General features: G+C 42.7%; 1 protein-coding gene across 2 annotated transcripts in view; it reads left to right on the top strand.

The window, feature by feature from the left end:
• PCDH15 (protocadherin related 15) overlaps positions 1–20,088 on the top strand; it is a 521,765-nt gene that overhangs the window by 142,182 nt on the left and 359,495 nt on the right. For both annotated transcript variants that reach the window (XM_054983659.1, XM_054983658.1), the window contains 2 exons: positions 7,831–7,991; positions 14,404–14,559. In XM_054983659.1, coding sequence (XP_054839634.1) covers positions 7,831–7,991; positions 14,404–14,559 — 317 coding nt within the window. The remainder of the gene's footprint in view (positions 1–7,830; positions 7,992–14,403; positions 14,560–20,088) is intronic.

Below are 20,088 nucleotides of genomic sequence, written 5' to 3'. Positions count from 1 at the left end.
ATGTTTCTGGTCTTATTATTTATGGCATTACACAACATCAGTGTCGAGGGGGGGTTATATTTCCTAGCTCCACACCCAACATGCCTCGGGATGGGACGCAGGTTAGAAGAACATCGAGCTTCACCATATCTCTGTGTCCTTCTCATCCTTCCCTGGGTCCCACTGCCATACTTCCCTCATCCCCAGAGGACCTGGATCTCTGGCCCCACTCTCCACGTCTACCACCCTGCTGCTCACACCGCTCGTCCAAGCTACTAGCTCTCTTCAATTGCAGTGCTAATCACAGTATACAGACATTTATCAGTGGAGAGTACCCTATCAAAAATTCAGACCAATGCTTCTCTGCCCATCAATTAATTCTCTTATGTCTGGGTTCTGAACCACAGCCACATTTAATTCTATGGGTGGAACTACAATGCCCCCCCAGCCAATATCCTTTCCACCCAACAAGTTTTACATCAATTCAAATTCCCTACTCAATCATACCCATGACTATATCAATTTTTTTTCTTTTATAAATTTACAATGTTAAATTAAGTCCGCCATACAAGGAGTATGACTTATAGTGTATAAATCCATCAGCATTAATTGCTGTGTGCCAGTGGCTTCCCAGCACTCAATAATTCATCTTATAAATGGGTCTAAAACCTTAAGCAATTCAATAGCTCTCCAGCCCTCCCCCCCTAGTTCTTCAACAAGTCTGATAATAAAGTCATTTACACAATCCCATTCACAATTTCCCAATACTCCCACAATAACTCCTGCAACTCTAACCTGTTCTTATTTTCTCCCAGAGAGAATGCCACCAGTATCTTTGCAGCTTTCGGGGGTCTCCACACACTCCCAGAAACTTTCAGGAGTCTCCAATAGTTCTTTTAGGGCTTCAGTGTCTTCAGCAACCTTCGGAGGCCTCGGCCATCCCTGGATATTTCCTGGATGCCTTCAGCCCTCCTCGGCAGGCCTCGGGCACCTTTGGTAACTCCAGGCCCTGCCCCTGCAGGCAGGCGCCATCAGCCACTCTGCAGGCCTCCTGATAGCAGGTAGCAGCCCTCTATCCAGCCTCAGTGTCTTCTTTGAGGGGGTCCCCTGCAGCACAGCATCTTCAACTCACCTCGCCTCACTAGATCACATCAAAGGCTGCTGGTGAGTCAAGCTCTACTGTCTTTCAACTGTTGTTTATTCAACCTTCCAAGCTGTGCCGGGACTCTCCCTCTCTTATTCTCTCACCACTCACCTCCTGGTTTAAATGTTGTTTTCCATTGCAAATTAAGTAGCTCTGTTGTCCATGCCGAGCTGGTGTGAGCTCAGGCTCTCAACAATTCCAGCAGCTTAAATTAGATGTTATTTAGATGTTACTTAGGTGTTAATTAGATGTTAATTGCTGCTTCCATAGCAGGAGCCATGTCATTAGGCTCCCGTCCGCACCACCATCTTAGTGGCAGGACAGGTTGAATACTGAGTATTCTTTTTCTCCTGTATTTAATTATCCCCCAGTTATTTTCACAAAGACCCTGACCTCTGTAGCCCAGATGAGCCTAATCTTGTCAGATCAGCCTTGGTTAGTAATTGGTTAGTAATTGGATGGGAGACCTCCAACAAAGACCAGGGTTGCAGAGGCAGGCAATGGCAAACTACCTCTGTTAGTCTCTTGCCATGAGAACCCTGCCAGGGGTTGCCATAAGTCAGCTATGACTTAAAGACACTCTCGACCACCATTTTCACAAAGAGTTCTGTATTTGGTAGCTTAAAAGGGAGGGCTCAATAGTGGTGACACAAGGTATTGCACTATCAGAGGCAGTAATTGCTGCCACTGTCCTACACTGCTCTACTCCTGCTGCCACTTTTATACAAGAGTTGGAGGAAGTTACTCCATCCGCGTCTTCACTGCTTCACCTCCTTGTAAAAATAACATGGCAATCTGCATGCCTCCTATAGGATTTCCTGAACTCACACGAGGGTTTAGCCACTGTTTGGGTTGACCTGACAAGAGGCAACCAGAAATGGCAGCTGAACTCTTGCAAGGAGGATCCTTGAGGGATTAGGCAACTGTTATGCGTGGATTGCCATACTGCTTTTAAAAACACTTTGGAGAGAGAAGAGGTAAGGAAGGTTACATGCTGTGGCTCCCAGGTAGGTGCAGGAGGCTGACAGGGAACAGGACAGGAAGTTGCCCCTCCTAATCTGCTACCTGATATAAATGCTCCAAATCACTTCACTGGGGCCTGGTAACAGGAGGTGGAGGCAAACTTCAGTTTGAGTTGCATCCAACTTGAAATAAGATAAAACTCAAAATTTGGAGCTTCTGATTACAAGCTCCTTACTTGAAACTAGTTAGCATCACCAATAATTCATTTGGGAAGACATCAGCTGAAAACAAGTATGTGTTCCTGTTCTGAAATGTAGAAACAATTAATATGTATGCTTCATATTCACACAAAAAGCCATCATATGGTAGTGAGGTCTACTTGAATTCCTTTCAACTTATTCAAATCAGGAAAAATGTACAAGTACATCTTTCTATCTTTGTTACATCAGACCAGTAACCAATTAAAATATACTGAAGTAAATCAGCATATGAAGCAGCATGTGAAGAACAAGGATCCCTTTTCATGTCTGTTCTAGATATTTAAGTGGCAAACAACATTTGAGAATTAAGAGAGTGTACACCATTCCACAAAACAAGGTTTCCAGAAAGAAACCTATTAGTTTCCATTTCTATGTATAGTGTTTTCTATAGTTTTTTTCCCCAAGAGTAACACTTAGTTCCAGTTTGAGTGATAACCCCTTTCCCATGTATGATGCCCCCCCCTTCATTCCCCCATCGAAGGCAGATTTGCCAACTTTGGCTGAGCAGCCCCAAGTAACATGTCTCTATTTACGCTTTTAAAGTTCTTTTATAACCCACCCTAATAAGCAATTAGAAGTTTGGCTTTTTAGACCAATTCAGAAACTTGATGGGGAGGACAGCCCTCTTCTTCTGTGTAGGAAATGGCACTGGAGACAGTGTAATGTTCAAAAATAAACTACAACTTTATTAAGCAGACAGGGATGGTATAAGGACAGTCAGGGAATGAAAGCGGAGTTAAATTTGTTGGTAGAACAGAATACTCTTTAAATAACAAGCAGAATAGGTTTCTTTAAGTTAAGTTTCTATGTTCTTAATCCTTAATAGTGAAAGGTGTTTTGTTTATTGGTTAGGTTTCTGCAACAATGTTTCTTCACAGAGTTGCCTTTTACCACTCAGGTTTCCAGATGTTAGTTCAACACAGTTTTCCCTTTACAACAGACCTGGGGTCCTCCTCAGAGCCAAACTCTTTTAAACACTAGGCAGTAATTCTTCTTCTTCACCTAAAAAGACAACCATATTCACCTAGCTTCATGGGAGTCTCCACTTACTACCTACTCACTCTGCCAAAAACAGACACCCAGTTCTACTTGGCTGCATAAACGGGTTTTAACTTGTGCTGGTTTTTATACTTGGAATCCTTAACTAAAAGTCTTCCTTAAGACAAAGTTGTTTCAGTTAGAGCAACAGATTTCTTTTTCCCCATGCTGGAGGGGAATGTGTCTGACCTTCCCTGTCAGATGCTTACACACACTCCCTTCAAAATCTTGTCAGCTACTTTCTTATCATGAAGGTGGGTTCTGACTGGCCAATCAGAGGGAAGGGAGTCCACCAATCAAGCTCCCACTCCAGGCCACTGCAAACTCCCCACCCTCCAACTCTCCAAGTGCTGCACCTAGGAAACCTTATCCTTTACAGTGCTTTCTATCACAGCACGATAAACATGATGTATATATTAAGGAATCCTACAGTAATATTGGGAGGGGGGGTGGCATGATATAGCTGATCTCATCAGATCTTGGAAGCTAAGCAGGATCAGTACTTGGACAGGTGACCACCAAGGAAGACTCTGCAGAGGAAAGCAGTGGCAAACCACCTCTGCTTCTCACTTGCCTTGACATGTCCTTGCTGGGGTTGCCATAAGTCAATTGTGAATTGAGGGCACATACACACACACAAACACACATAAGCATGTGCAATCAGAGAGGAATATTGAGACACTGGATTTCAGTTTTTTGCAAGACTTCTCTTTGACAATCCAAGCAACAAGTCTTTGCTTCCCTGAGCTGTGTTTTATTTCAGGTCATGCTGGCAATTCATAACAATTAAGCTGGTTTTTTTTTTTAATAGCACCATTTGCATTCAACTCCCATCTTTATTTATGGTTTTTGGTTTCTCTACACCCTCCATCAGTAGAAAAACACTGTCTAAAAGGTAGCTTAGACCTGCAGATATTAAGGAACAATCTCTTATTGCACTTCTACTGAAGTGCCATTTTGCAACCCTCTTTGCAACCATCGGCAATCAGTCTAGGGAGAGTGGTGGTGCTGAATTACAAAAGGTCCAGGCAGTTCTCTCTCTCTCTCTCTCTCTCTCTCTCTCTCTCTCTCTCTCTCTCTCTCTCTCTCTCTCTCTCTCTCTCTCTCTCTCTCTTTTGTACTGTCTGCTGGATTTGGGTATGAGTTGATGTTTCCCTACCAAACCAAGGGAGAATGAAATATAATTCTGAAGGCTCCAAATAATACAGGATCTTCTTGTTCCTTTTCAGTATCTAAGAAATATAGAAGACAGGCTCATTGGAGGCCAACCTGGTTTTGCATTCTCATGTGAATTATGCAAAACTGGATTCTCCAACCCCAAACAATTGTACAACCTCTGTGGCCCACATTTTGTACAGCTTCCTAGTATGTGTGGTTATGTTATCAGTTATCCTTGCTGGGTACTGCAGTTTTAGACAATAAAAATTTTAAAGAGCTGTTGTAATAAAATAAGAGTTGTATCTTTGGTTTTACATGTGCTATACTGATTGCTTTCATGTTTGCTTGCTTTTAAGAATGAAATTCTGGTACAAAGATGATAACAATTTCTCCAAGGAGGGTTAACACATGGCACTTACTTGCTAAAATAGCCTAGAATCAAGTAACTGGAGTTTTACCAATGATGTCCCTCTTAGTGTAAAAGGTCAGCTGTCTTTTGTAGAGAACAAAGTACAAAGATTGTGTATGTGGTTTCTTCTACAATTGGCTGAGTTATTCAGAATGGCCTGGTTGAAAAGCTCCTGTTTGAGGGCGTGTAAGAGATTTGGAGGGGACTGGATCTGAAAGAGCCCTGTTGTACAATGCTTCTAGTGTGACACAAAGTGTGCTCTTGTTCTTTTCTTCCATCTATACAAGTATGAAAGACACAAATTCTCTAGTCTGTCAGAACGGATCCTTGATACAATGGTATCTATAATAATAACAGTGTGCTTATATACCGCTCTTCCAGACTGATTAGTGTCCACTGAGACTGGTGAACAAAGTCAATGTTGTTATTATCTCCACAATACAGATGGAGAGCTGGGGCTGAGAGCAGTTGATTACACAAGGCCACCTGCTGAGCTCATGTTAGTAATGAGATTCAAACCGGCAGAGTGCTAATTCACAGTCCAACCTCTAAACCACTGTCTGAATATCTTGGGGTCAAAACTAATAATGTTCTTGTACAAAGTATGAGGTCACATTTGGTGAAGAGAGGAGGACTCCCAAAGACATTATTTGTACAGTGCTTCAGCTGTTTTCTTTAAAAGGCTGAAAATACCTAATATTTATTCCTAGTTCCAAGCTCAGTTGGGATCCCATTGCACTCCCAGTAATCTCTTTGGGAATATGATGGGATCAGAATCCTTCCAAACTATTCATGAGTTCTATCCCTTGCCCCAACACTCCCTGTGAGCCCCCAGACTTCCTTATTTCTTGCCAAAGTGGCAATAGCTGAGAGATAGAGGGGGCAGCTAGTTGTAAGTGAAGTGTATTTTTCTGATTAGAAGAGTTAAACCAATATGAAAGCTTTTTTGAAACTGCTTTTTTTGGTTTAAATTCCAATTTTGATGGATTTCATCAGTAATTTACAGGAATCTCTCAATTTTGATCAGTTCCATCAAGACTTTTCAATGTATTAAATAAGTAGGGGTTTCCTTACCCCTGGAATTGTAACTCTGTTACAGATTTGCAAGAGTTCCCCATGAACTATATTCAGCTCTCCTTTTTTACTGTACAATCTTTACAACTACTGCTATATGCAGTAAAGCAACTGCCAGTATTGTGATTCAGACCTTGTTGCATGGACAAACACATGGTCAACATCAGTTATAATGTCTGGTGAGGGAAGTGGCTTGTCTCAGAATGGGCCAGTGGACAAGATTGTTTCTATACACTTTGCTCCATTCACATATCATAGGACAGGAGCCTATTTTTTACTGGCAGGGGATTGTTTGATATCCTGATCCACAGATAGAACTTACATTGTGGCTTATGTGGCCATGAGTCAATCAGTGACACCAGTGTCGACAGCCATTCATTTCTTGTTCAGTTCAAAAAAGAGGCTTTTGTGAGATGGGCTTCTCTGTTTCTTAGCTTTCTTGTCTATCAGCTGCCAAGGTAACAGGCAAAGGGCTCTCTAATCTCCTCTCCATTTTGAACAGCAACAGAGGACTCTGTCAGCTGTATATATTTGTTTGCTTATTCACTACCAGCAGTTTCTACTTCTGCACCTTAGCTGCTCACTCCTGTTTGCCTCTGACTTCCTCATGCATAGGAGGGAGCAACTGAGGCGCATGACAAGTGCTGGGTTCTGCTAAAGCTTCTGTTGCTGTCTGTGCAGGAAAAGATTGATGTCTAAGTTTTGGCCTATGTGGCTATGAGTCAGTAGGTGATGCCAATGTGGCTTGCCCTTCGTCTCTTGTTCAGTTTGAAATATGGGCATTGTGAAAAATTAAGAAGATGTTTTGAAAGAAAGAATGTCCATTGTGTATTTGGAGATAACGTGTGTTGCTGCACTCGTACACAGGGTGAAGTTAGTTTAGAAAATGTCATTCTGTGCTGAATCCAAATCTTATCTATTCCTTTCAGATGTATTGGCAGTAGGTTATCAGATTGGCTTTTTAGCCTAAGACTCTGAGCACCTAAGAGGATCCAAAATGCAAAGGAACAAAAAAGGATATTTAGTAAAGGCAGATTTTAAGTTCATACATACAATAAAAACTAATATCATTAGGATAACTTCTTAAGTGTTGTTTCAAATATATATAATAAAGTAAATGAGACAAGCGTCATGTGTACAATGTGAATAATATCTCCATACATGAAAACCTTGAAGGAAATAATAGAACTTACTGGATCAGGAGAGGCCACAGGTTGTAATCTAGTATGTAAAGGTCAGTGGGGTGGAACAAGTTCTTTCCAAAGTGCAATACCCTTCTCCTTTGAGATGAGTAGACCAAATACTTCTGATAGTATATCATGCCTGTACCTTGTTAAAAGATGCAAAGACACTTGGTTTGAATGGGAAATTTGTGCAGGTTGGAATAAACAAAGAGCTTACATTGACAGCAGTTTTTGCCTTTTCTAAGTTGCTAGAGATAGTGTGTATGAAGAACACTATAAAAACGGGGGAGGGGGGATGTTAGCCAGAAGATGGAATAGTTCATGCTGTTGTTGATTTAGGACCAATCAAACCATTCTCTAAGATGACTATGTCCATATTTACAAGATAAACGTTCCTTCCATTCTTCCTATTAGAAACTTACTTCTCTGATTAATTTAACACACATTTCTGTTGAGACACTTATCTTGGAAAATAATCTCAACAATCATTGTTTCAAACAGCTCTGCTCATGATTAATGAATGCTATATACAGCAGTTGTGTGATATTATGAGCAAACTTGTAATTATTTTTTGAAAAGTCACAAGGCATCTTTGTATCAAAAACTCTGTTTTTATTTCAGGTACTATCCTGGTAGACAACATGTTGATCAAAGGTACAGCAAGAGGACCTGATCCCACTATTGAACTCACATTAAAGGACAATGTAGACTACTGGGTTATCTTAGATCCTATCAACCAGAGGCTTTATCTAAATAGTACTGGAAGAATTCTGGACAGAGACGTAAGTTTGATTGTCCCTTCCCATGTTTCATTTGGAATAATGTTGAATTTACGCAAATAATCAGTATCTTTGTAACTATAAATGAGTTGCGGAAAGTAAAGATTGAGATCATGGAAACCAAAATAGTATTGCTGTGTTTTATAATAGTCTGTCATATTTTAAATGTAATTTCAGTCGAATATTTAAAACAAAGATTTCTGTATCTGTTTTAAAGCGTGGCATTTCCTGATGGAGGCTATTTTCTCAGTTCAGGAATTCATGAATACAACTGAGAATTGAAAGCCTATTCTGACAGCAGCTACAGAGAAAAGGCACAGAGGTCTACATAAGGGGACTGTTTTCCCTGACCCCTCCATGTTCTGTGCTTCTGCAGCAGCAGTAGAGATCCATTTTTTGCATATGGGCAGCTGTGATTTCATTAGAATGAACTCATTTAGAAATGTAGAAAGCATATATTCTGTCTTAATTAATCGGTGTAAAATGTGTGCTCTGCTTGGATATATCCATACTCAAATACAAAATGTTGGGTAAGAAGCAGGTTTTCTGTTTTCATGGGATAAAAACAAATAAAAATGAAAATCCTTTGCAAGGTCAGTAACTTGTAAGCCACCCGATTATTTCATACAATGAATAACATAGATGAGTGAACTTCAGTGTTTCCAGATTTGGGACTCATCTTTAACCTCCATGAGGCAACATAGGACCCACTGAGCTACAAGTACATGACAGGAAGTTTAGTGATGTCAGAGTAACCTGACAAGAAGGAGAACTTGAGTTATTAGCTCACTAGTATCAAGGCCAAGACTGTGGACAACAAATCAAGAGAGCCGAGGACACGAAGAAAACCAAACAGTAGTGAGTAATAAGCCAAGGGGCAGATCCATGAAAAAAATCCTCTCAATCACCTTCCTTCACTGTCCTGCAACTAGGATTGGCAGGTCCCCCAGCCCCCTGGGCGGGAAGTTGGAGACCCAGCACCTACTTTTTGGTGTCCCTCTCTTGCGCACATGGAGCATCCACACACCCCCAGCCTACACAGTGATGTCACTTCCAGGAAGTAACATCACTGCACAGGCCATGTGCTGCCCTGGAGCACTCCCACACGCTGCAGGGGGGCTGAATCGGGTTGCTGCAGAGCACGGGAGCACTGCTGTGTTCTACAGCGGCTGGATTTGTCCCAAATTGGGGTGCTGTGGAGTGTAGAGTGCTCCCACACTCCACAGCAGCCTGATTTGGGCCAAATTGGGCCACCACAGAGTGTGGGAGCATGCCACACCACCTGGGAGCATGCCCCGAGAGGTGCATTGCCTGCCACTGGCCAGGTAAACAGGGGCGGGGGGTGAAGGGTGGGAGTGGGGGATCCCCAGCCCCCAGCAACTCTATCTGCAGCTTCTCTCATTGTGTATATAGAGAAAGAAAGGGGGTATGGCACACTTGCTCCCTATGCACGTGCATTAGGATTAGGACCTTCCAAAAAGCAGTAAGAAAAAAATATATCCAAGAGGTATAGATCAGCAGTACCTCGCTAAAATATATATGAGATAGGAATATTATAGAATACATATCAAATGAACAAGAAACTCATTGTTTCTTTTCCTAACAAGTGAATCTGTGAAGGATTTTTTTTAACCCCACTTTGATTAAAATTTGGTAAGGCCACCAGGGGTCAGATAAGTCTACTTTGGTTCTTACTGTTGCCCAGAAGCCACTAGTTAGTCATCATTTCCTTAAGGTATTATCTGTAAATCAGTACATGATTTTGTGAACAAATGATCTTTTTCAGAATCTTGTAATGAGTATTTTAATCTCAACATACACGTGATGCAAATGTTACTTTCTTGTTTCTTACTATGGGCTTGGTCAAACTCAGTTTCTGTAATGCTTGAAGCTGTACATGGAAAAAGCCCGGTCTAATTCCTAGCAATGTAGCAGTCCTTATTATAGGAGAACAGATCTAAACATGACAGTTGTAGCCTTTTGTTGGGATATTGCCTATTGCAGGCTTCTGTTGGATAACACCTGTAACATTATTTTTGGCAAGTAACACGCTGCACATATCCCAAAGGGATTTTTTTCCTTTTAAAGAATTATGTAATGAAGAGTGTATGCATATCCACTTACCTGTATAAATGCTCTTTAACAGGGGAGGGGGGAATGGTAACCATAGCAATGTTCCATCTTTTGAAGAACATTTTCTTACTCTTTTTTTTAAATGTCCTCCTAGTAACTAAAAAGATAAGCTGCTGGCGTCTGGGTCTAGCCAATTTTACCCCCCTCTTTTGTCTTCAATTGGGAAGCTGGAGTTACTAGACATTACCCCCACAGGCAAGCTGCCGCCTCTTCACCCATTATGTTTCTACTGTTATCAAGTTAAGTGCCAAGGCAGACATTGTTCTCATTTCTCTACAGAAATTATTGTCTGTGTACACAGCAATTAATTGTCTTCCACATTTAGCAAAAAATTCCTATGCCTTTTAATGCCTCTTTCCCTCAAACACAAAAGAAACAATCTTCCTGAACTGTATAATGCTATTGCGAGACTTAATTTATTACTGTTTCTGAATTGATCTCTCTGGTTGCCATTATATATCGGGGGAGTGGAAATTATATGGTAGTAAATTCAGATACATATTCAGGTGATATTACTAGCTGACAGTTTAGCCAATACCATTTGATTCTTTTTGAAAGCAGTGATGATTTAAACGTATATTCCATAGGCAACAGGCCAGCTAAATAAGGCAAGGGGGTTCCTTCCCTCTGGCCAAACCTGCAGCTTCCCCCCCCCCTGCTGCCACTCACTTCTTTAACTTCTTATGCTTTCTTCAGCTTTGGGGGCTTCAGGGCAAAGAACACATTCTTGCATGCATCTGATCTTGTGAAGCCCTGAAGCACCTAAGTTTTAAAGTTAACAACCAAATACCAGGTCCTTTCTTTTAACAACTTATTTTTAAAAGGACCTTATTGAAGTTTTTTTTTAAGTCAGATTTATCTGATAGTCTCTGTTTTTATTTCAGATAGTGAATATGTGCATTTCTGTTGTATTTCTATGATTTGAGATTCTTAAAGAGAGAACAAGAGCACTTAACATCCTCCCTAAGGTTCAAGAAGCATTTGGGCAGAATTAAATGAAGTATAATTAGGCAATCCTATGGATCCCCCCCCCCCCCGCCAAATATTTGGTCACTGTGTCATTTTACACCACCAAATAGCATAACGTAAAAGTCAGGTTAATGTAGTGTGACGCACTGCATAAAGTCCAGGAAGGTGAGGGTGGGAATAAATGGACAATCTTCACAACAGAGAATGGCAAGCTGTGGGATCTCCAAAGATGTGTCTTCAGGGCAGTATGATTTAACAACTGGATCAAATTATTTCTGTGAAAAAAGCATACTGCCATTTGTACAAGTTATGCAAATTATTGTATCACATGCTGCCTTAGCACAGATATCTTAATTTTTGCTATCTGTGTGGGGGGAAGAGTTGAAATTTAAAATATATATATATATATTGTAGTAAAGAAAGGAGAGCAGGGGTTTTTTTTCAGCTGGAACACGGTGGAACAGAGTTCCAGCACCTCTTGAAAATGGTCACATGGCCGGTGGCCCCGCCCCCTGACCTCCAGACAGAGGGGAGTTTAGATCACCCTCTGCGATTTAAACTTTATCCCCCCCTTGTTCCAGCTGACCCAAAGTGACTTCATTGTGCTGTCCTGAGTTCCACCATCTCTTTTCCCAGAAAAAAAGCCCTGAAGGAGGCTATATTATTTGGTCAGAAACAAGCGAATACAATCTGAACAGATAGGACTACCTGCATATTTGGATATCAAGTTCAACTTTATAACCTTGAAAACACTGAACTGTTTAATAATTTATTAATGCAAAACACATTTTTGCATTTTAATTATTGCCAACATTATCCACATTTTAAACAATAAATATATCCTTAACAATATGTTGTATATATCTACAGTCTACATACCAATTATTATCTCATGCTATAGATTATCTTACACCATTTCTCCGTGCTATGTATTTTGAGTTTGTTTGTTTGTTTATGTCATTTATTGTCCACCTTGCTCACTGAGACTCAAGGTGGATTACATAGTGTGAGATTAATGCAATCAGTATCAAGGACATTTCCATACAGTATCAAAGACGTTTCCATACATTGTCAAGGACATTTCCATAAGCAATGTCATAGGATTTTACAAAGATATAGCATTAGCAAGAATCTAATACAGAGTTGAAGAATTGCTGATACAGAACATAATCAGTTCTAGGACTGACATTAGATAACATGAAGCACAGGTAGTATATAGGAGTACATATTCAAAGCTACAAATAATATGCAAGGCAACATAGTGGTGAAGTCTGTGCTCTCTAACTCATTAGCAAAGCATCTGAGACCCCCCTCCCCACAATACTTCCCTCCTATCTGAGTAAAAAGCCTTTTTGAATAATTTGATTTTGCTTCATTTGTGGAAAACCAGGAGAGTGGAGGCTCTCCTTACCTCCTCAGGCACCCGTTCCATAGGGTAGAGGCCACCACAGAGAAAGCCTGTGTTAGTAAAATCTTGTCTTATAAAGCATTTTACTCATCCGTCCCCCAAATATTTCATGGGATTTTTTTAGTGATCCCCAATAACGTCTGTTTTTTCCTGTTGAGAAAAATGGTGGAAGATGTACTTGAAGGGAAATGAGACATTTCCCCATTTCTGCTGCTCCATGTGGAGGTGTTGTGTACACACGAGGCAACAGAAAGGGGAAAACTTTCCCCCACAGGCACCATGTTTGCACGGGGGGTGGGTGGGTGGGAAGCAATGGAGAAAGGCAGGAGCTCTCCTTCCTCCAGTGGCAGCTTTCCTAGCCCATTTGCACTCTCTTTTTTTTAATAGAAGCTGATGTGTGTCTGCTCAATCCCCAGAGCTGACGTGTGTCTGCTCAGAGCATGGGTTGGTTCTGTAGAGAACTCCTAAAAGAAGTTACATGTAGAGTAACCCTACGCTTAGCATGTATGTACATGGAAACTTGTCCAAAGAGACTAACTTCTCCAAAATGAGCGAATGAAGAGTAAAGTAGAGTAAATTTCTGGAAAAGAGCTTTTGGGTCACAATGAACATGGAGACTCCACATAAGATAACATATCCAAATACATTTGAACAATATGTCTGTCCAAGAGCATTATGATGCATTCTGTTTTGTTTCCCTAACAGTCTCTAGCATAAATTTTACCTTTTTCACTGGAATTGGGCAGTAGATTCAAGATAGAAAAAGCAAGTACTTCCTCAATCAACATGTAATAAACTTGTGAAGCTTGTTATAGAATGTGGCGATGGCTAGTTGCTTAGATGGCATTGAAGATAAAATAGACAGATTCATGGAATATAGGTTCATTGGAGGCTAACAGCTATGATTACTGAATGAGATCTACCTGTTCAGAGGCAGAATACTTCTGAATACCACTTAATGGGGGGCATTAGCCAAGGAAAGCTTCTGACTCTATTCCCCTGCTCATGAGTCATCCAGGCAGAAGGTTAACTACTGTGAGAAACAGGATGCTGGTTTAAATGGAACGTTGGTTTTGGTTCAATAGAGCTCTTTTATGTTCATATGGTTTAAACCTGGTTTATTGTTTCCTATGATCTGAATATCATGACAAACTGGTTTATTGGGAATTTAAAAAGTTCAATAAAGCTGCACACAAAGAGACCAAGGAGTAAGGGTCGGAGCCCAAAGACTTCATAGGCTCATTCTTACAATTAACAAACATGGTTTATTACAAATGAACGTAGCCAGTGTTTGCATTCATATGTCCTAGCCATAGGGGCATACCTTTTTTTATTTATGACTTACATGTGTTATTTGTATATATGTTTGCATGTATCTCATTACTGACTAAATTCCAGGGTGGCACAAATGGAAACTGAAATGAGGAAAAAATGTTAGTTCAGTGATCAGTTTGCTTCTAATTTAATGTGGTGACTTACTGCACTGATGTGCTTGATCCTTACTTTTCAAAAAGCTTTCAGACCAGTTCAGGCTTCCCAACTAGGGTTGAAACTAATGATTGCATGCCTTTTAAGTTTCTCATGTATTGTTTAAGAGATTCCAGAAGCATATATAGAAATAGTTACTTTGGTTAATATTTCTCCTCATTCTTGAAATGTCCAACATAATCTTGACAAAGGCTAAATGTTATCCTGATAATTTATTACTCACCCTACATCAGTGTTGCAGTGCTGAATTCTGCTTTTCTTGTACCTAGAAGTTGTCCAGTCCATTGGTGTAGCCAGATGACAAATATAACAGTCAGTGTCATTAATGATCTTATGCAAAAAGTATGCTTTGCTTTGCCCATTCAGGTGCTTTTGAAAAGTAATTGTGTTTCTCCCCCCCCCCCCCCTTCTTTACAGCCACCAATGTCTATTCAGTCTATTGTGGTCCAAGTCCAGTGCGTTAACAGAAAAGTAGGAACTATTATCAACCATGAAGTTCGGATTGTGGTGAGGGACAGAAATGATAACTCTCCCCAATTCCAGCAGCAGCAGTACTATGTAGCAGTAAATGAGGTCAGCTTCAAATTTATTATTCTCTCCTTCCTCACGTCTCTTGCTCTTTTTTGTATTGAAATGTCTTTTTTCTTCTTGCTGTAGAACTAATGTGTTGAAGGTTTATTTGCTTCTGTTTTGAATGTTGAGCTTAAACTTTCTGTTTGTTAAAGTTATAACATCTTGCCTCCAGCTGAATCGCTTGAGAAAAAAAAATCATGATTGTAATTAAATACATAAATAAACAATACCCACCCAGAACGGAATTTTGAAAAGGCAAATGGATTTGTGTGTGTGTGTGTAGTGTTTGAGAGAGAGAAAGTGAAAGTGAGAAAGAGAGCCAAATTGCTTACGGGGGGGGGGGGTGGCGGCACTGGGTGATACAGCCCATGGTGGTGGCAACGTCTGTTGCTGTCTGTGTCATGCTCCAAAACATCTCCACCTGGCAATAGCTTCCACTGCCCCTGACGCTAGTACCTGGAGAGGAGCCCTGGAATGGGGCCACAGCCACCATTTTGCCTGAGCCAGCAGCACAGTGCAGTGACAGGGAGTGTGGTGGAGTGTGAGCAGGTGTATGAGCATCTTTGGTGCAGTGGCACTGAACAGCAAGGTTGTGCTGCTACCTGGGGGGCTGCCATGGGGCAGCCTAGCTGCACCCTTCCCCCAGCAGCCATGGTCCATGGACTCAGCCCATAACATTGATCGCACTGAAGCTACACCCAGGGCTCCCCCAGCACTGCCAAGGGCACCAGGTTGCCCGATGGGGCCCAGGTTGCTGGGCCCCCCTGTGTGTCTGGGGGACCATCTGCCGGGCCACGTTGCCAGACAGGGATGGTGTCCCCGCGCAGCTGTATGCATGTGGGTATGAAGGGGTGGCTAGATTCCTGCCTATGCCCCTTCTGCCACCGCAAATGATCTCTCTTTGCAGATGAGGGGGGTGTTCTGGCAAGAACCACTCTTGCTCATGCCCTGCCTCAGAGGTGTTCACACAAATCTGACCATGGCAGCTGCAACAGTCATGCCAGGACCCTCCAGAGCTTTCTGTGACACAAAAGACCCCTCCTCCTGGAGTTGGTGGCCGGGGAGGTTGTGAGTAGGTGGCTCCTCCAGCTCGGGTGGCCTTCAGACTATCAGGGCTAGTCTTCTTGAGACTGTTAACCTTGAGAGCACCTCTAGAGAGCATGCTTGCACTACCACACACACTACTACTAGAGCTGCGTGCTTGCTCTACCACACTCATGTTCCATCCTCCTTAGATTGATATTCTACTTTCCCTCCACCTCTTTCCTTTTTTTGGTACTTCTGGGATTAATGGTCCCATATGGCAAGCCACCTGTTCAGACCTCCATTTTCACTGGGGAAGAGCATCCCCCCTGCAGGTGTGTGTCTGTAGCATGTGGACAAGTCCCCCCTCCCACAGATCATCCTCATCTCTCTAGCCACCATGACCATCTGCCTGGTGTCTCAGACCCCAACAGTGATGGGGGTTGATGTCCCCCCTTGCATACTGGTGAGACCCAGCATTTGCCTCTCTGCCATCTGAGGTGGGGCCGGGTGGGACAGTGGCAAGGTATGGCGGCAGCCCCCACCAGATCAATGGATCCCCACTTCATTTGGGGGCCAAGCCATTCAATGGGGCAGAGTCACCTGGTGGATCATTGGAGCCACCGCTTCCCTGACAGCCCAGGGCCAAGGACCATAACCAGGGATGTGCTGTAGGGTTGCCCTAGGAGGGAGCTACTGTCAGCCGTGGGCAAACAACAAGGCAGGGAGGGACTGGTTGTTCAACACAGACTTTATTCAGCTGCCAAAAGTGAAGAGGATGTCTGTCCATGTGTTTCCAACTTCCCTCAGCCAGGAAGGGAGCCGCAGCTTTTTGCACAGCAGTCAGAGCCATGAGAGTCGTTCTTCATGCTGCTTTCTCAGGAGTGGGGTGGTGTTGCAGGCTACCCAGAGAATGGCTCCATGGGCAAGGCTCAGATTGCAGCCAGGAAGGATCACTGGGGCTGGAACAACCATGCTCCCTGGATTCCCTGATGGGGCCCCAACCAGCCTGAAAGGAAAACAAACACGTGTGGTGAGGGGTCAGGTCTCTTGCAGGCATGGCCGGGTCTGCCACGTCCTGGGAGGGTGTCCATGGCTGGGAACAGTGTGGTGGCTCTATCACCACAGGTGTTGCCAGCTACCACCTGATGGGTGCCCCTCAAACAAGCAAGTTCTCCTCCTTTGCATCTGGATGCATCTGGATATTCCACTGCTGTGTGGCTGCTTGGAGCTCTGATCCCATGAGGGAAGCAGTCATGAGGTTGTGTGCCCACTATCACAGGGGAGTTTATGAGAGCAAGCACCCAGTCACCCTGCCCCATAGTTGTGCTCTCTCCTCTGCCCAAGGGGGATCCTGGCCAAGGTAGTCTGAATGGAGCCCTGGTATGGGCTGCTACGAGCCCCCCAAAACAGCTGTGTCGAGCATGGCTATCTGAGCTACTGCCTCTTTTGAAGGTATGGGTGGCTGGTTCACAGGCAGGGGCTGCATCTCTCCCCCCCCCACCCCAAGCTTCAACTGCAGAGGCCAGCATTTGGGAGGGCACGCTTGGGGGAAAGGAGAAGCTGGTGTCAATGAGCAAGCTTGGGCAGTTGCCTCCCTAGCTCCCTTCTTACCAGTTGGTGTGCCCTTGCTCCTCCCCGAGCCAGGACTCAGGAGACGGATAACCTTCAAGGGAACTTGGGTGGTGGTTGTTAGTCAGACATCCTAGATGTGGCTCTGCTCCCACATATGAGTGTGAGGCATGCTCCAAATTTCATTAAGTTCCCCCTGCACACTCTTGTCCCACCACCACAAGCACCTTCTCCCACCTTACGTTCTAAGTCCCCACAACAGGGGCCTCTTGGGCAGAGCCTCCGGCTGCCTCCTCATTTACCTGGCATCGTAGTCACCTGGACTGGAGGTTATGTAAGGTTCCCAAGGAGCTGATTGGCCATGAAGTAATGGTCTCATCTGCCATGGAGGCAGAAGCAGATTGGTTCCTGTAGTAGTTGACGTACTATGCTCCGCTGGACCATTTGGACCAGGTGATTAACTTCTCCCCCACAATGGGCACCTATGGGATACACCTTCATTTTTCTGCTGATTTCAGGGGCATTCCTGAGCTCAGAATGGCTTAGGAAACTGATTAACTCAGGCCCAGCACCCAGCTTGCCCCCGGCCCACTAACACAGGGACTTATGGCCTGGTTATGCCTGTGCCTAGCCGCTGTGGCCTGGTGCTAGTGGAGGACCTGGGCGGAGCATTGTCAGGTCACTGTGCTGATGTGGTGGTGGTGGGGCATTATGCCAGCATACATCCGGGATATGCCAGTGTAACTCCTAGTTAGCATCCAGGGTGCTTTACCCATCCCCCCAAATGGGCTGTAAATCAAAGACAAATGAAATTCAAATATTCTTGTGGGAAAATGTCTGTTATGTATTGTTGAATATTTGTGAATAAAATGTGATACACAGATAGTCATAGTAAATAATCTTTCATGAACTCTACCACTTTTCCTTAGAAAATCTCTACTAGGGATGTGCGTTTCGGCATTCAGAATGCCGAAAGAATGCCGAAACAAAAGTGTTTCGGCTTCTTTCAGGGAATGCCGAAACGTTTCGGGGAATCCCGAAACGTTTCGGGTAGCCGAAAGAAAAAAGCCGAAACGTTTCGGGATTCTTTCGTCTTTCATTCGGCTTTTCAATGGGAAAATGCCTCCGTCTTCCCGGACGTCTGGGGGAGGCATCTTCCCACCGAATAAGCCCAAAATTGGTGGGGACCTTCCTCTAACCCTTCTCTAACAACCACCCAAGTTTCAGACAGATTGGACTTTGGGGGGCCATGTTATGGCCCCCCAAAGCAGGTCCCCCCATCCTCCCATAAAGGAGCATCTTCTTCATTATTTCCTATGGGGAAAAAATGAAGAAGATGCTCCTTTATGGGAGGATGGGGGGACCTGCTTTGGGGGGCCATAACATGGCCCCCCAAAGTCCAATCTGTCTGAAACTTTGGTGGTTGTTAGAGAAGGGTTAGAGGAAGGTCCCCACCAATTTTGGGCTTATTCGGTGGGAAAATGCCTCCTCCAGAAGACGGAGGCATTTTCCCATAGAAAAAAGCCGAAAGAATGCCGAAATAATGCCGAAAGAATCCCGAATCCCGAATCCCGAAAGAGATTCTTGTTTCGGCTTTCAGCTTTAACGATAGAGAATTTTCTTTCGGCTTTCTACTTTCGGCTATAGCCGAAAATTTTTGGCTTGCACACCCCTAATCTCTACAGTCCATTCTTCTCATTTTATTTAATTGATTTTGTCTTAACATTCATAAAATATTTTTTTAAATTGTACTAATTTCTATTCTTTTTTAAAAAAAATAAAGATACCTTAGCCCTGATGAAACTTTCCAGAGTTATCAGTATGTTGGTAGAACTGAAGTCCACATTGCTTTTGTGAATCCCAAGTGATATGAAATCTTCACTGTCTGCTTTCTTACTACTGAAATTGGTGATATCTTTAACCCTTAGCTGGAGACCTTTCAATGCTTTCCCTTAAGTCAAGAGTGTTTTGTGCTATTTTTTTCAGGAGGTCATTTACTGGAACAAAATTGTTCAATACTGTATAAAAGTTTTCATTCCAAAGATGTTCAAGAATTTGGGCTGCTAAGCCAAATGTCTTTATTTTTCCCTTTAATCTCTTTTCAGAACTGAGATGAATCATACCCTCTAGCTGCTGTATTAATTTATCCTAATAGACACCGTTGTCAAAGATATGTTACTTTTGATCTGATGTTTTTATTTCTGTTTAAATATATACTTTACTTGGGTGTTGGTATACGAAAAAAAGAAAGAATGCTAAAAATAAGTACAATATAATGGCAACATTAAGGAGGAGAAGCCATTGATAGTTAACATTAATGTGCTACAAAATGAAATAAGAAAGAGGATTGTAAATCATATAGTCATGCCGAAATCAAGTCTAAACTTGATTTCTGAGCCCAAATTCCAAACTTAAAAAAAACTGTTATCTGAAAGCATTTCTTATTCATTGTTTTTCTGTTTTATTATATATGCACTTATACGCTGCCTTTCTCCACAATGTGGACCCAAACATCCTACATCATTCTCTTCTATTGCATCTTCACAAAAACCCTATGAGATAGGTCAGTCTGAGAGCGTGTGACAAGCAGGATTCAATGGCAGGGTGGAGATTCAGACTTCTTCATTTGCTTGCTTGATAATTCACCACCTAGCTCTTTATCTTGAATAGGGGAATAAAATTTACTTGTTCATTAAGTATCTGTCTCTCTTCCAATCCCTACTTTTTGAACAGGTTTATTGTGTAAAATTGTAACCAGTATATTCACAGATAATCCTGTTTTTTTAATCCCAGAATACATGCTTTCCATGTGACAAGCCTGACATGAGGACTGATTTGAGTAAAAATGAGGACGGGTCATCCAAACCACAAAAAGAGATTTTCAGGGCATGGAGACCTGCAAGGAGAAGGGAAAGACAATTAAAATAGATGCAC

The sequence above is a fragment of the Eublepharis macularius genome, chromosome 6, assembly GCF_028583425.1.
Source record: "Eublepharis macularius isolate TG4126 chromosome 6, MPM_Emac_v1.0, whole genome shotgun sequence".
Taxonomy (NCBI): Eukaryota; Metazoa; Chordata; class Lepidosauria; order Squamata; family Eublepharidae; genus Eublepharis; species Eublepharis macularius.
This window is presented reverse-complemented; position numbering and strand designations above follow the sequence as displayed.